Source organism: Gobio gobio (genome assembly GCF_949357685.1).
Source record: "Gobio gobio genome assembly, chromosome: 7".
In the NCBI taxonomy this organism is placed as follows: domain Eukaryota; kingdom Metazoa; phylum Chordata; class Actinopteri; order Cypriniformes; family Gobionidae; genus Gobio; species Gobio gobio.
In genome coordinates this window covers 36274696-36289028 of record NC_137103.1, presented here as the reverse complement: position 1 = coordinate 36289028, position 14333 = coordinate 36274696, and the positions used below count along the sequence as shown (strand labels likewise).

Below are 14333 nucleotides of genomic sequence, written 5' to 3'. Positions count from 1 at the left end.
GAGAATTTAACAAAAATTTAGGAAACCTAAATCTAGTACTAACTGACAGTAGGGATGGCTGACGCGAAACTGACGTTTTGGTGCTTTGTCGAGATCCCGAAGCGCTGATGTTTCGTAACACTGCTCCGAACTGTGATTCGAAACACAGATGTCACGTGACTATGGCTAAATGAAGTGTAAAGTGTTTCATCAGGTGGTGCCTGTCGAAATTGCGTTTGATTGAAAGGGGCGGGAACAAACCACAGAGTCACATATCCGTTGTGGATGCACTTATCCTGTAACAATGCGCTAAAATATGGGCTTACAAAGAATTCACAACATTATTTGATAGTATAGTGTTTTCATTATAATTTTATGTTGCCAATATGAAAGACTTCCACTGCACATGTTGCACTAAAAGGGATAGTTCACCCAAAACTGATAATTGTATCATCATTTACTCACCCTCAAGTTGTATGAATTCTTTCTTCTGCTGAACACAAAAGAAGATATTTTGAAGAATATGGGTAACCAAACAGTTGATGGGCTCCATTGGCTTCCATAGTATGGGGGAAAATTGGCTTGGCTTGTAATCATAGGGGAACCTTTTTTAGTGCTATATAGCACCAATTTTGGTGCTTCAGTGGTTCTTCAGCGGTTCTTCACCGGTTCTTTGACTAAGGTGCTATATAGCACCGCTGAAGAACCGCTGAAGAACCACTGAAGCACCAAAATTGGTGCTATATAGCACTAAAAAAGGAGTGTATGCAAGTCAATGGGTCTTATGAACTATTGGGTTACCTGCATTCTTCAAAATATAAGCTTTTGTGTTCAGCAGAAGACAGAAATTCATAGAGGTTTGGAACAACTTGAGGGTGAGTTTATGACAGAATTTGTGTTTTATTTTGGGTGAACCGTCCCTTTAACTTTATTTTCCTTTCTAAATCATATTTCAAGCAATTCAAAAATATCATGGCGAACAGTGCGCATCAGAAGTGTCTCAGCTGAAGGGACATTATTATTGCCTTTAATATATTGGCCATATTTTCTTATCGGGTCAATAATGATAACAATAAAAAAAGAACATGTATCTGTCAAGGTTCTGCCCTGGCAGCCTTGTCAGCACCAGGCAGGGCGATGATGGGAAAATCCAGGCAGGAACACCAGGAACCTGAGGCTTGATGTTCCCTATCAGAATCAGCTCCAGTCTTGACTGCCAGGCAGTTAGAGACAGTGGCCAGGGAAAACTGAGGGCACAGGGCAGGAACCAACACAAGACTCTAAAACAAGACAACAAGCGATAACAGACAAGCTAACACCTATGACTAAAGAAAACCAAATAACCTAAATAATAACGAGCTAGCAAAAGAGAAAAAAATTGTATAAAACCAAGCTCTAAAAATGACTGAAACTAGAAATAAAAAGGAAAAACAAGACTGCACTATTATAGGAATCTAGAGATAAACTAAATAAGTTAAGCTAGAAAAAGCAAGACAGAACTAAAAATATGTCTAGGGAGACTAGACCAAAAATAAATACAAGAACTAGATTAGAGTAAAAACTCAGGAACAAAGAAAAACGAGAATTTAACAAAAATTTAGGAAACCTAAATCTAGTACTAACTGACAGTAGGGATGGCTGACGCGAAACTGACGTTTTGGTGCTTTGTCGAGATCCCGAAGCGCTGATGTTTCGTAACACTGCTCCGAACTGTGATTCGAAACACAGATGTCACGTGACTATGGCTAAATGAAGTGTAAAGTGTTTCATCAGGTGGTGCCTGTCGAAATTGCGTTTGATTGAAAGGGGCGGGAACAAACCACAGAGTCACATATCTGTATGAACCTAGTTCCCCACAGTTGCGAAGTGAAGTTAATCCATCTTCACCTCGTGGGTTTTTGTGAGAGGAGAGAGATTTTGTGATAGCAGTGATTTTTTTATTTATTTATTTATTTATTTTCCTCATTTGTATGTACTTGCTAAAAAAGAATTTTTTCAAAGGCTGGAGAAATTATATGTAAAAAAAAAAAAGAAGTCGGCTAAGTCCTTCAACAGCAGAGCAAAAAATATTTTTGATTAAATATGTTATGTAACAAATGTGACACATTGTGGCTTTATTTAATTGATTAATGTTCCTTTTTCATGACCAAAAAAACCTATAGTTATCCACAATGAGGCTACAGGTTACAAAACCAAGATCATGTAGTTGTCAGACAGATGTTAAAAATTATTATTTTTTTTTTTCACATGGATCATTGTCAAAGTTATTTCAGAGCAACACATGCAAGTGGCCGCTAGTTGTCGCCGTAGAGACGGGTGTCGGATTGATTCGAAGCTTCGAAACAATATGGCACATTTGCTTCAACTGTTTCAGTGCTTCACGGAGCCTTGGTCTGCCCATCACTAACTGACAGGTAGAAAGAGAACTGCACGCATGCAACGAACCTCATGTAAGGACATGAGGGAAAGTAGCACAATATAAAGGGACCAGAGCACATGAGGATCAGGTGAGCAAAATTAGTGAAGTGAGGACTAGACCAGGCTAAACAAGGGGGCGTGGTAACAGCAAACATGGAGGCGGAGCAAGTGGAACACATGGTTCACACAAACAAAGACACAGCCATGTGCTCAAGCACAAGACAAACAAAGAGACACTTAACAAAGACAACACAGACAAGGCTGCCAGGGAAGAACCCTGACAATATCAACCGATACCGATATGGTGGCCGATATTTTAGTTATTAGACTTTTTTTTTTTTGTTGTTGAAATTTTATATTTATATTTTAAATAAAAAAATTGTTGAAATTGATTCAAAATGGAAAAATAAACCAATGTTTACCACTGTTTTACATTTTTACTGTTGCATAATGTGTACTGTTTCACATATTCTCTCTGTTTCATCAACCATTGTGTCTTTCTTTTTTGGTTGTGTATAAAATAGTTTTAAACTGATTTTGAAAATGGAGAGCATCTTTACAGAGCATCATATGTTTGCTTGTGTTATACTGTTTCTGAGATGTGCAGTATGTATACTATGTGAATATGCAAATTTTCTGTATGTGTAGAATGCCCAGATGACCTGTAGGCCTACAATGCAATGTTCTTGATTTTACCTTTAATTTTCCAGTGTGACGAAAGAACTAGAAATTATATATTTGTATTGATTCTTGACTCATCATTTGAATACATTTAATTGTTATTAGACTTTTTTTTAAATGATTAAAATGGAAAAGAAACTAACATTTACCACTGGTTTTAATTTTTATTGTTGCATAATGTGTACTGTTGTTTACACAGTACACATTATTTTTTTTTACAAAAAACAGGTAGCATACAGTGTGCACTGAGCATTATGCTAGAATTAATTTACCCAGTAAAGTCTTTGTCGATCTTTCAGGACACGCCTACAGGAGATGTGACTATAATGGTTCCTGGGTGCTTGCAGAAAGTTCAAACAAGACTTGGGTCAACTATACCGAGTGCATCAAATCCCCAGAGCCCAACAAAAAGAGAGTAAGCTACATTACCATCAGTTGTCTTCAATGGACTGAGTTTAACTTTATAGGTGGCTTGACACACCACCTCTTTGACCCCACAGCAGATCTTTTTTGAACGGCTGCACATCATGTACACCGTAGGCTATGCAGTTTCCTTCAGCTCTCTTCTAGTGGCCATCTTTATTATTGGATACTTCAGGTAAGTAACTGACTGTGTGTGTTTGTATTTCATCTCATAAACTGCACGAAAAAGATTTTAACTGATGTTTTGTTAGTTTTCTTAAGACCCTAAACTCTAATATTGTATTTCTATTTCTATCAGTCTGTAATTGCACACTGTGAATCAGTGCTGCCGTGTATTTTTCTTTCTCTCTCTTTCCCCCGTGCTCCATTATCAGCTCGTTCAGTTAGAACATGCAGTTAGCTGAGACGTGCCAATACTATTCACCTAGTAAAGGAAGTGCTTGGTACAAAACGTCAATATTAAAGTGTTAGTTACCCAAAAATGAAAATTCTGTCATTAATTACTTACCCTCATGTCGTTCGACACCCGTAAGACCTCCGTTCATCTTCGGAACAGAAATGAAGATATTTTAGTTGAAATCTGATGGCTGTGAAAGGCCTCCATTGGCACAATGGCACTTTACACTCTCAAGACCCTTAAAAGGTACTAAAGACGTCGTTACAAAGTCCATCTCACTACAGTGGTTCTAAAATAACTTTATGGAGTGACGAGAATAGTTTTTGTGCGCAAAAAAAACCCTAAATAAAGTTATTTTAGAATCACTGTAGTGAGATGGACTTTGTAACGACGTCTTTAGTACCTTTTAAGGGTCTTGAGAGTGTAAAGTGCCATTGTGCCAATGGAGGCCTTTCAGAGCCATCAGATTTCAACTAAAATATCTTCATTTCTGTTCCGAAGATGAACGGAGGTCTTACGGGTGTCGAACGACATGAGGGTAAGTAATTAATGACAGAATTTTCATTTTTGGGTGAACTAACCCTTTAATAGCACAGCTTGCAAGCTGCAGGAAACAATGCAACATTGCAAAACTATGCTGGACATTGCTAGCTTGCATTTAAACTTTTGATGATAAAGGTAATGTGGGAAATGAAGGTTTTTTTTCTCTGTCTTGCTATAGCTTGATTATTTATATGCAGGATGGCATGTAATTATACATAGATTATTATCTACCTCCATTATAATCCTTCTCAGGAATTTATCTGTTGCCATTTCCAGTGCATTACCGCAAGACCAGTGGTTGTACACTCTAAAAAAATTGTGCTAAATAGCACTAACAGTGGTTAATTGGCTTGTAATCATAGGGGAACCACTTTAAGTGCTATATAGCACCTATCTTTAAAGGTGCTATACAGCACCTTTGTCAAATGGTTTAGATTTTAGATCTGTTACTCCACTCTCATATTTGCTATGAATGGCAATTTACTACAATGGCAAAAGCTGTTTTGAATTACTTTTATGCTTTTCTGAAGTCAAAAAGTCTCTTGTGGGGGCAAAATGTTGAGAACCACGTTATCTTCAGGAAATGCACTGTATTTTAATGTCTTTAGTATTTTAATGTCGGCTTAATGGGTTCTTTGTATGGCAGTGGTGCTATATAGCACCTCAACCACCCCAAAGAACCGCTAAAGAATTATTATTTTTGTGTGTGTGTGTGTGTGTGTGTGTGTGTAATAAAGTATTTCCCAATGTGCACACATAATTGCATCAGGATCAGGTCTTTCTGGGAAACAGAAGGTTCAATATATAGTGACATAGAGTATTATTTAGTGATATAGCCCAAGTCACTATATATATATATATATATATATATATATATATATATATATATATATATATATATATATATATATATATATATATATATATATATATATATATATATATAATTAGGGATGCATCAATACAGTTAGTCCACGGTTCAATACATACCTCGGTTTTTAACCACGGTTTTCGGTTCGGTTCGGTTTTTTGCTATTCTATTCTAAGGCGACAGGAACAGCAAGAGGTTAAGGAGAAAAAAGACAATTTTTTATTGCAATACTCTTTCTTTATTTTACTTAAAATAATTGAAAGACCTTACTTAAACTTTAAACTTTACTTTAAAAAAAAAAAAACCTTGTACACATTCCTAGTGTATTGTATAATATAAAATAAATATATATAAAGATTTACACTGGCAGCTCAGAGCTGTACAGCAGCATTTAAGTATGAAATTGAATGAATAAAAGTAAAAATAATACACTATAGACTTCACTATAAAATATACATTGATTCTTATTAAAGCTACTGTATTAGTTTTTCAGTCAAGAGCAGTGAGTGATTTTGTCTTTGTCTTTTGTTGTTGTATTAACATTAAAGGGATAGTTCGTTCAAAAATGAAAATTCTGTCATCGAGAAATGAATACAGGTTTAGAACAATATTAGAGTGAGTAAATAATGACATAATTTTAGAGGTGAACTGTCCCTTTAAGGACAGCATGTTCACTAGGCTGCTGCTGTCAATGTAAGACCTCCGTGCATCTAATATACGACAGACACACGCAATTTTACTTTCACTTTAGACATATCCAACTGTGTTTATGTTAACCTTGTGTGTATTTGACAGTATTAGCGCAGTAAGACGACTACTTAGTTCAGTAATCACGTGTTTGACAGGCGTTTAGTGCACGCGCTCGGAAAAGCGCATGTTAAAACCGCGCACGCGAATGAACCGGCAAGGCTTTAAAACGCATGCAAATAATGAACGTTCGTGATTGTGAATAACTACAGTGTTCCGTGAGTATAACTCTACCACTAACGTGTGATGTGAATGTATGTCGCGTTGTTCAATATTGGGATGGAGGAAAATGATAGATTTTGCAGAAAAATTATTAATTCAATGCAAAACCGAAAAACCGCAATTCACAAGAGCGTATTGAACCGTGAATGCCGTACCGAACGGTTCAATATTATATTGAGAATTGTGGCATCCCTAATATATATATATATATATATATATATATAATGTATGTATGTATGTATGTGTATATATATATATATATATATATATATACAGTATATTGAATACACATATTGAACACCTCCTCCAGTTTTACATTTTTTCTTTTTTATTAAATATTCTTGGTCCTTTTTATCATGGTGTTTTTTTACTTAGCTGGGCATTATATAAACAGATTTTAGATATTCAGATATAACTTTCAAAACAGCAACTACGAGATGTTGTGAAAACTGTGGATGAGGTTGGGAATGTTTTAAAGTGTATAATATATGAGTATTCTTAAGCACTTTGAAGTGTCTGATGCAGTGGGTTAGCCACAGCAGTGGCTGACAAAATGTATGTTGCTTCTGAGGTGAAATTTTTAAAGTGGCAGCTTCTGTCGTGTTGAAGTACAGGACACTCCTTCAGTGCACTATAGCATTCTTCTAAAAGATTTTATCTAAAAATATAAAATATCTCATTATCTTATCCTTCATGGATAAAGAATGCACTACAAAGAGCTTAGTGAATAAATGTATCTAATTGATATAATTACAATAATTTCACCCTATAATAGAATAGAATAGAACAAAATTGAATTGAATTAGATGAGCATTGTGATGGTCCGTGCAATCCATGCAAGTATCCATATACTAAATGTAGAAAATCTTTATAATATGCATCAGACTTTGAGGATTTTTGTGAACAGATGGTCGCTGAGTGTGTTGGTATTGTATTTATTCTGTTTGAGTCCCCTGTGAAAATTATGATCAATAGAGAACAGATTGAAACTGAAGAGGTAATCCAAATAAAAATAAAGTACATCATAACATTAAGTGGCATCCATTTAGTCTGTGATTGCATATTACAAAGGTAATATAAATCTTGACTTCAAAGCATTTTAGCATTATGTAGAAACAAGGTAAGTGCAATACTTAATGTAAACTTTACTCTTCCTCATTTCCCTGAATGCACTTTATCTCTGAGGTCTACCATCTTTTCTATTCTCTGCCTGTATTTCTGTGTGTCTTCAGACGTCTCCACTGCACCAGGAACTACATTCACATGCACCTGTTTGTTTCCTTCATGCTGCGTGCTGCCAGCATCTTTGTGAAAGATCACGTGGTGCACACTGGTACCGGGCTGCAGGAATTTGACGCTGTGCTCATGAATAACTTCACTAATGCTGTGGATGTGGCACCAGTGGACCCTTCACAGTATGTGAGTCAAGTGCTTCATTAAAGTATTCCACTAAATATTTATAAAGTAAGTCATGTGGCTAGATTTTAGATTATGTAATCAATACTTGTATTACACTCACCTAAAGGATTATTAGGAACACCTGTTCAATTTCTCATTAATGCAATTATCTAATCAACCAATCACATGGCAGTTGCTTCAATGCATTTAGAGGTGTGGTCCTGGTCAAGACAATCTCCTGAACTCCAAACTGAATGTCAGAATGGGAAAGAAAGGTGATTTAAGCAATTTTGAGACGGGCCGGTCTGAGTATTTCACAATCTGCTCAGTTACTGGGATTTTCACGCACAACCATTTCTAGGGTTTACAAAGAATGGTGTGAAAAGGGAAAAACATCCAGTATGCGGCAGTCCTGTGGGCGAAAATGCCTTGTTGATGCTAGAGGTCAGAGGAGAATGGGCCGACTGATTCAAGCTGATAGAAGAGCAACTTTGACTGAAATAACCACTCGTTACAACCGAGGTATGCAGCAAAGCATTTGTGAAGCCACAACACGCACAACCTTGGGGCGGATGGGCTACAACAGCAGAAGACCCCACCGGGGACCACTCATCTCCACTACAAATAGGAAAAAGAGGCTACAATTTGCACAAGCTCACCAAAATTGGACAGTTGAAGACTGGAAAAATGATTTCTCTTGAGGTCTCGATTTCTGTTGAGACATTCAGATGGTAGAGTCAGAATTTGGCGTAAACCGAATGTGAACATGGATCCATCATGCCTTGTTACCACTGTGCAGGCTGGTGGTGGTGGTGGTGTAATGGTGTGGGGGATGTTTTCTTGGCACACTTTAGGCCCCTTAGTACCAATTGGGCATTGTTTAAATGCCACGGCCTACCTGAGCATTGTTTCTGACCATGTCCATCCCTTTATGACCACCATGTACCCATCCTCTGATGGCTACTTCCAGCAGGATAATGCACCATGTCACAAAGCTCAAATCATTTCAAATTGGTTTCTTGAACATGAAAATGAGTTCACTGTACCAAAATGGCCCCCCCAGTCACCAGATCTCAACCCAATAGAGCATCTTTGGGATGTGGTGGAACGGGAGCTTCGTGCCCTGGATGTGCATCCCACAAATCTCCATCAACTGCAAGATGCTATCCTATCAATATGGGCCAACATTTCTAAAGAATGCTTTCAGCACCTTGTTGAATCAATGCCACGTAGAATTATGGCAGTTCTGAAGGCGAAAGGCGGTCAAACACATTATTAGTATAATCTTTTAGGTGAGTGTGTATTTGGGCTGGGTTATATTGTATAAAATTATATTTTATTTTATTACATTTAAATTAATATGGCTCTCCAGCCACTGTGGCTAGTGGTTTCCAGTTACTAGCCATTTTCACTGGCCAGAATTTTGTTGTTGGGAAATTTGTTGTTGGCTATATGTAAATGACCACTGTACACACCCAAATCAAGTCTACATGAAATGTATAAAATGACAGGTCATCAAATAGGCCTATTTAGCTCTGATAAAGTTGTGTGTAAAGCTCCTTAATCTAGACAGGGAAACACGAACAGTAAAAAAAAAAAATGTTTTTGGTGTAAATATAATTTATTCTCAAGCAATATTCTCATCAGTGTTCTATCAGCTGACATATTTAAATCTAGCATATTTTGTGTATGAGCCCATACAGAAGCCTAGTGAAATACATAATCATATTTTCATGTGATTTGACAGTTTATCATACCTGATACCCAGATGAACACTTTACAGTTGGTTTTATGACTGTACGTCATTCTCTTCAAATGCTATTGAAGTTAGAAATGTGTATACCAATGTTGTATGTAACTGAAATAGAACAAAAACAGTCAATCACTGAATGATGAATGAACCTCCTACGTACATCACACGTATACATCTCTGCTTTGTTGTTTATGAGAATGCAGATTTCAGTGAATGAGAGCGTGCTGTGAACAAAACTAGAAATGACTAATCTGAACGCCTCTGATTATTAGACATTGCGTTCATAAGCTCAACAGAATCTCGTGTGATTGGTTATAAATAGGGTTGGGAACCGAGAACCGGTTCTTGTGCAGAACCGAAACTGATTTTTGAAAAATACCAGAACCGCGTGAAATTCCTAAGTTTCGGTTCCGAAAACGGTTCTGGTGCAATGTGTGTGCGAAGTGCTGGAAGCGTATCCTTTAATAGCGAGTGACAGCCAGTGTTGCCAAGTCCGTGGTTTTCCCGCGGAATTGGGCTACTTAAACACTGTTGACGCGAGCTGTGTTTCATGTCCGCGGGTTTAAGCGACCCCAATTATGTGATATTTTGCCCCGGAAATGCGAATTTTACCGGAGAAGCCCCCTGAAACGCGATTGGGCTTGTTTTGGGCTAGTTTTGAGTAGCAGTTGTGCGGGTTTCGTTGTGAAAACCTGGCAACCCTGGCTCACCTCATCATGAATATTAACTACGTTGCCTGCCGCTTCCAGGAGTGCAACGCAGTTCAGCACTGAAAGCCCTCGCGCTACACATTTACGGTTTTGCGTCCGATATTTTCTCGTTAACCACCAGCATGGCGAAGAGAAAGTCACAAGTATGGATTCATTTCCAAAGAATGAATGATAATGAAGGAAACACAAAAATGTAACACAGGTGAAAAGTTAATAACATGCAAAGGAGGCTGCACTAGCAATTTGACAAAACATTTGCTACAGCACAGAGTGCCACAGGGCTTATACCAGATTTATAGTGAAAGGCCTATATATATTTGTCAACCGTTGAGTCACCATGGTTTAGGTAAGCGTTTAGGCACAATTACCTTTGTAATGCTGAATTGCAATTTATTATTTACAAGTTCACTGAATAACTGAATTACTATTAAATTAATATACAACTAATTAATAAATATAACTAATAAATATAATTTATAAATTGGTTTTATTCAGAGACAGAGAGATAAAATGTAATAAGACAATTTCAGAGGTGTTCATTTGAAAAAAAATGTGTTGCAAGAATGGCTTAATTAATACTGTAATATATGTACAGTTCAGGACTTTTTTGACATTGCCAACCTGTAAATTAATTTTAGAGCAAGTAATAAACACAAAATGGATTGTTTGAGTTGCGTATTGTGCCTTTTTCCTTTACCACTATTTGTTTAATAATTTTAATGGAACCGGAATCGGAACCGGAATCGTTAGGCGGAACCGGAACCAGAACCGGAACCGGAACCGGAAAATTTCTCACAATTCCCAAATAAATGCGATTATAATAGATGCCTTTTGTAAATGGCGGGTGAATGTTATTCTCTCAAAAATACAAGAATGTACATACATGTTGCTCTCATATTATGGAAGCCCAGTTTGTGCTGAATACAGTGTAATTACACTTTTGTGTTTAATAGGTTTATAAGCAACTGAAAAAAGCACAAATGTCAAAGCATGTCAAAACTTCTAAAGGGCCCCAGAACAGCTCCGACTCCAGAGGGTTAATTTCAAGCCCTGCATATATGGAGGACTCTTCTAATATCTGCTGTCTGTTCAAAGTACACATCATGCTGTGTGCAAAATGTGCCATTTGGATTAGTAATTCTTGAATGACCAGAAGCATAACTGTAGACTGTCATCCATAACAGCTTGAACACTGAATAGAGGCACAGTGAAATGTTAAACAAGCCTGGTATAGAGTGGAAATTGAAAGGGGTCATGTTGTGTCTGGATTAAATGACATATTGGTGAGGTTTGACTTCAATTCTGATTATGGTGGAGAATAAATATTTTAATGCTAGTGCAAGGTTGTGACCTGTCTTGAGAATGAAATTGTTGGAAGAAATGCCAAAGCTAGAAGTCAAAGGCCATTGGATTGCAAGAAGCTGTAAGTGCTTAGTCTCATCCTGTGCAGTGTGTCATACTCTAACTGGAGGGCTTTTGTTTCATACTTTCTCCAATCTCCACCCCAAAGCTCATACACCGCATGTCTGAATGTTTTATTATACTCTACGCCCACTACCTGGCCAGCCTCAACAATCCATGCAAAGAGGTTAAAAAAGCTCACTTGTCCCCGTTTGCTGTCTTTTGGGTGGGATAGATTATTCATTCCCACCTACGTTCAGACTCAAACTGTATCCCATTGCGGGCAGTACTGGAGACTCATTGACTGCGCCCTCAGCCTTTTCTTCAAACAGCTGCATTGCAGGAGATAAGTGCGATGGAGCCTACATGTGAGGGAGGATTTCACGACCAGTTGTTTAGCATCCATAGCTGCAATGCTTATGTTTGGTGCAAACAATGTGTCTTAAGAGATCAAAGGCACAACTGCTTTGCTTTGATCCATTTTGTTGTGTGTGTGTGTGTGTGTGTGTGTGTGTGTGTGTGTGTGTGTGTGTGTGTGTGTGTGTGTTGTGTTTCTATAGGTTAGTGAGCCAAAATGCTCACATTAATAGGTGGCTTTTACTCTGGACATTTCCTGCCCTTCCTTTTTCTTCAGTGGACCAGTATGGCAGCAGAATCAATTATTGGCAAATATTTGCTCTGTATATATGCTTTCTGCATCATATCAGGGATCTTTGTGAGGACTTCTCAAAGTAGAAACTACTTTATTATTTAGGTATGTAATACATTATTATTATTATTGGCAATACTGACAAAGGTTTTTTGACTAAATTAACCATTACAGTGAAAGTAAGCTACATTAATAATGTATATGCTTGGTACAAAATTATGATACTGCATTGTGGGAGGATTTCAAGTGACTCATAGAGTGCTTCGGGTATTGCATTATGATTTTAGCCTTTCTTAGTCTTGAGTTATTAACTTTGTATGTCAAAGGCTAATGTGATTACTTTATTTTCAACCCATTATGCTTTTCTCAGTATTGTATGAACTGAAGGAAAGGCTGCACTTTTTCCACTTGTAGCATTCAGTATTTTCAATTATTAATAATAACTGGAATCTGCATCATGCAACACGAATAGGAAATTGTCCATTTATTCCTAAACCAAATTGGACATTATAGTTTTTGTCTGATGTAAGATGATGATTTAAAGAGATCTGAAGAGTGTTACGCAGTCAACGGTGATATTTCAGTATTTTTTTCAGATTCAGTTTTTCCAGAAGCACCTTGTTGACCCAGGATTTCATTTGATATCTATAACATTTGTACTTCTATAGAAGCCTCCCTACTGCTTCCCTGTGGTGGTCCGCAATAGGCATTGTGTTTCCAATCAGTGCTGTGAAAAGAAGGCAGAGATCTCTAAGAGTACATTGTCAGCAGAGTGCCATGCAGAGAAAAGACAGAACAAAAGTTTCAGGTGTTCAGGTTAGCTGTTCAGATCCTCTAGATGTATTGACAACATAATCTGCACCTTGCTTTCCTCTGGCACCACTTTGATCATCTGCCAGAAGCACTGAAGCTCTCATAGTTGCTCTTAGTTTCTGGCACTTTCATGTGTCTGGAGTTGATATGTCTGTTATTGTCCTTTCACTGGGTTGATGCACTCCTTTTGGGGAAAAGCAAGAACAGTAGAGAACATTAAAGGTAGGCCTATAGTTAACCTAAAACATGAAAAGTCTGTGATAATTTACTCACCCTCCTGTTGTTCAAAACCTGGCTTACTTTCTTGCTTCTGTAGAGCACAAAAGATGTTTAGCAGAATGTTCATGCTGCTCTTTTACATTTAGTTCAATCATACAGGGGCTGCCAAGTTGCAAAAAGTCTTACTGTAAATGTGCATAAATAGTCTGTATGACTATATTCTAAGGGCCAGATTTACTAAACAGGACAAATTAGCGTGAGAGCGCAATTCCATAAAAGCGGCGATGGGAGTGGACAGTTCTGTGCATGATCTACTGATGATGCGCAAATTAATGAACACAGACGCAGCTGGATCATTTCCATAATGACCAATGCAATCTACCCGTTAGTGTCTGGTTTAAGACGCGCTTTTTTTGGGCAGTAAATAATGGCACAAACACCAGTAAATTGACGAGCGCAAACCTTTGTAAATCACCTTGCATTATTCTCTCCACCCATGAATTTTGCACCTGAAAGGGAAACTCCTACAAATGCATATGCAATAAGGTCAGCCGCAAAAATAACCATCCACGCCTTTTCAGCCCTAATTTCTCACTGCGTGTCTTTAGTAAATCCTGACAGTAGTTGTTTAACGCCAAAAGAGGGTTTGCGCAGGCGCAAGCTGTTAGTAAATCTTTAAAGCCATACAACAGCTTTGTGTGAGGAACACACAATTTAAGTCTTCCTTTCCACCGTAACTCTGTAATCTCATTTGACCATACACATTTAAATTTACCACATCACATGCAAGTACGAATTAATCTGAATGACTTTATTTTTGTTCCTCAAACAAAGCTATCACATTCTATAAAACTTCCTTCTGTGTTCCTTAAAAGATAGTAATACTGTCACGGTTCTGTTTAGTTATTTTCATGGACTTTCAGTTTGTTACTTTCAGTCACATGTTTCTTTTGTCTATTTTCCCGCCACTTATGAGTTTTCATGATTATGTGTTCTCTTAGTTCAGCTGTGGCTCCTTTGTTAACCTTGTTTGTACCACTACTTACGTTCCATTGGTTCCGCAGTTCATCGTCGGTTGTTATTTGTGCACAGCCCACTGTTTTGTATTG

General features: G+C 37.5%; 1 protein-coding gene across 1 annotated transcript in view; it reads left to right on the top strand.

Annotated features, from left to right (window-relative positions):
- pth2ra (parathyroid hormone 2 receptor a) overlaps nt 1-14333 on the top strand; it is a gene marked incomplete at both ends in the record, with an annotated part of 105744 nt that overhangs the window by 15931 nt on the left and 75480 nt on the right. Inside the window, 3 exons of the mRNA XM_079821800.1 lie at nt 3378-3493; nt 3579-3676; nt 7514-7700. Coding sequence (XP_079677926.1) covers nt 3378-3493; nt 3579-3676; nt 7514-7700 — 401 coding nt within the window. The remainder of the gene's footprint in view (nt 1-3377; nt 3494-3578; nt 3677-7513; nt 7701-14333) is intronic.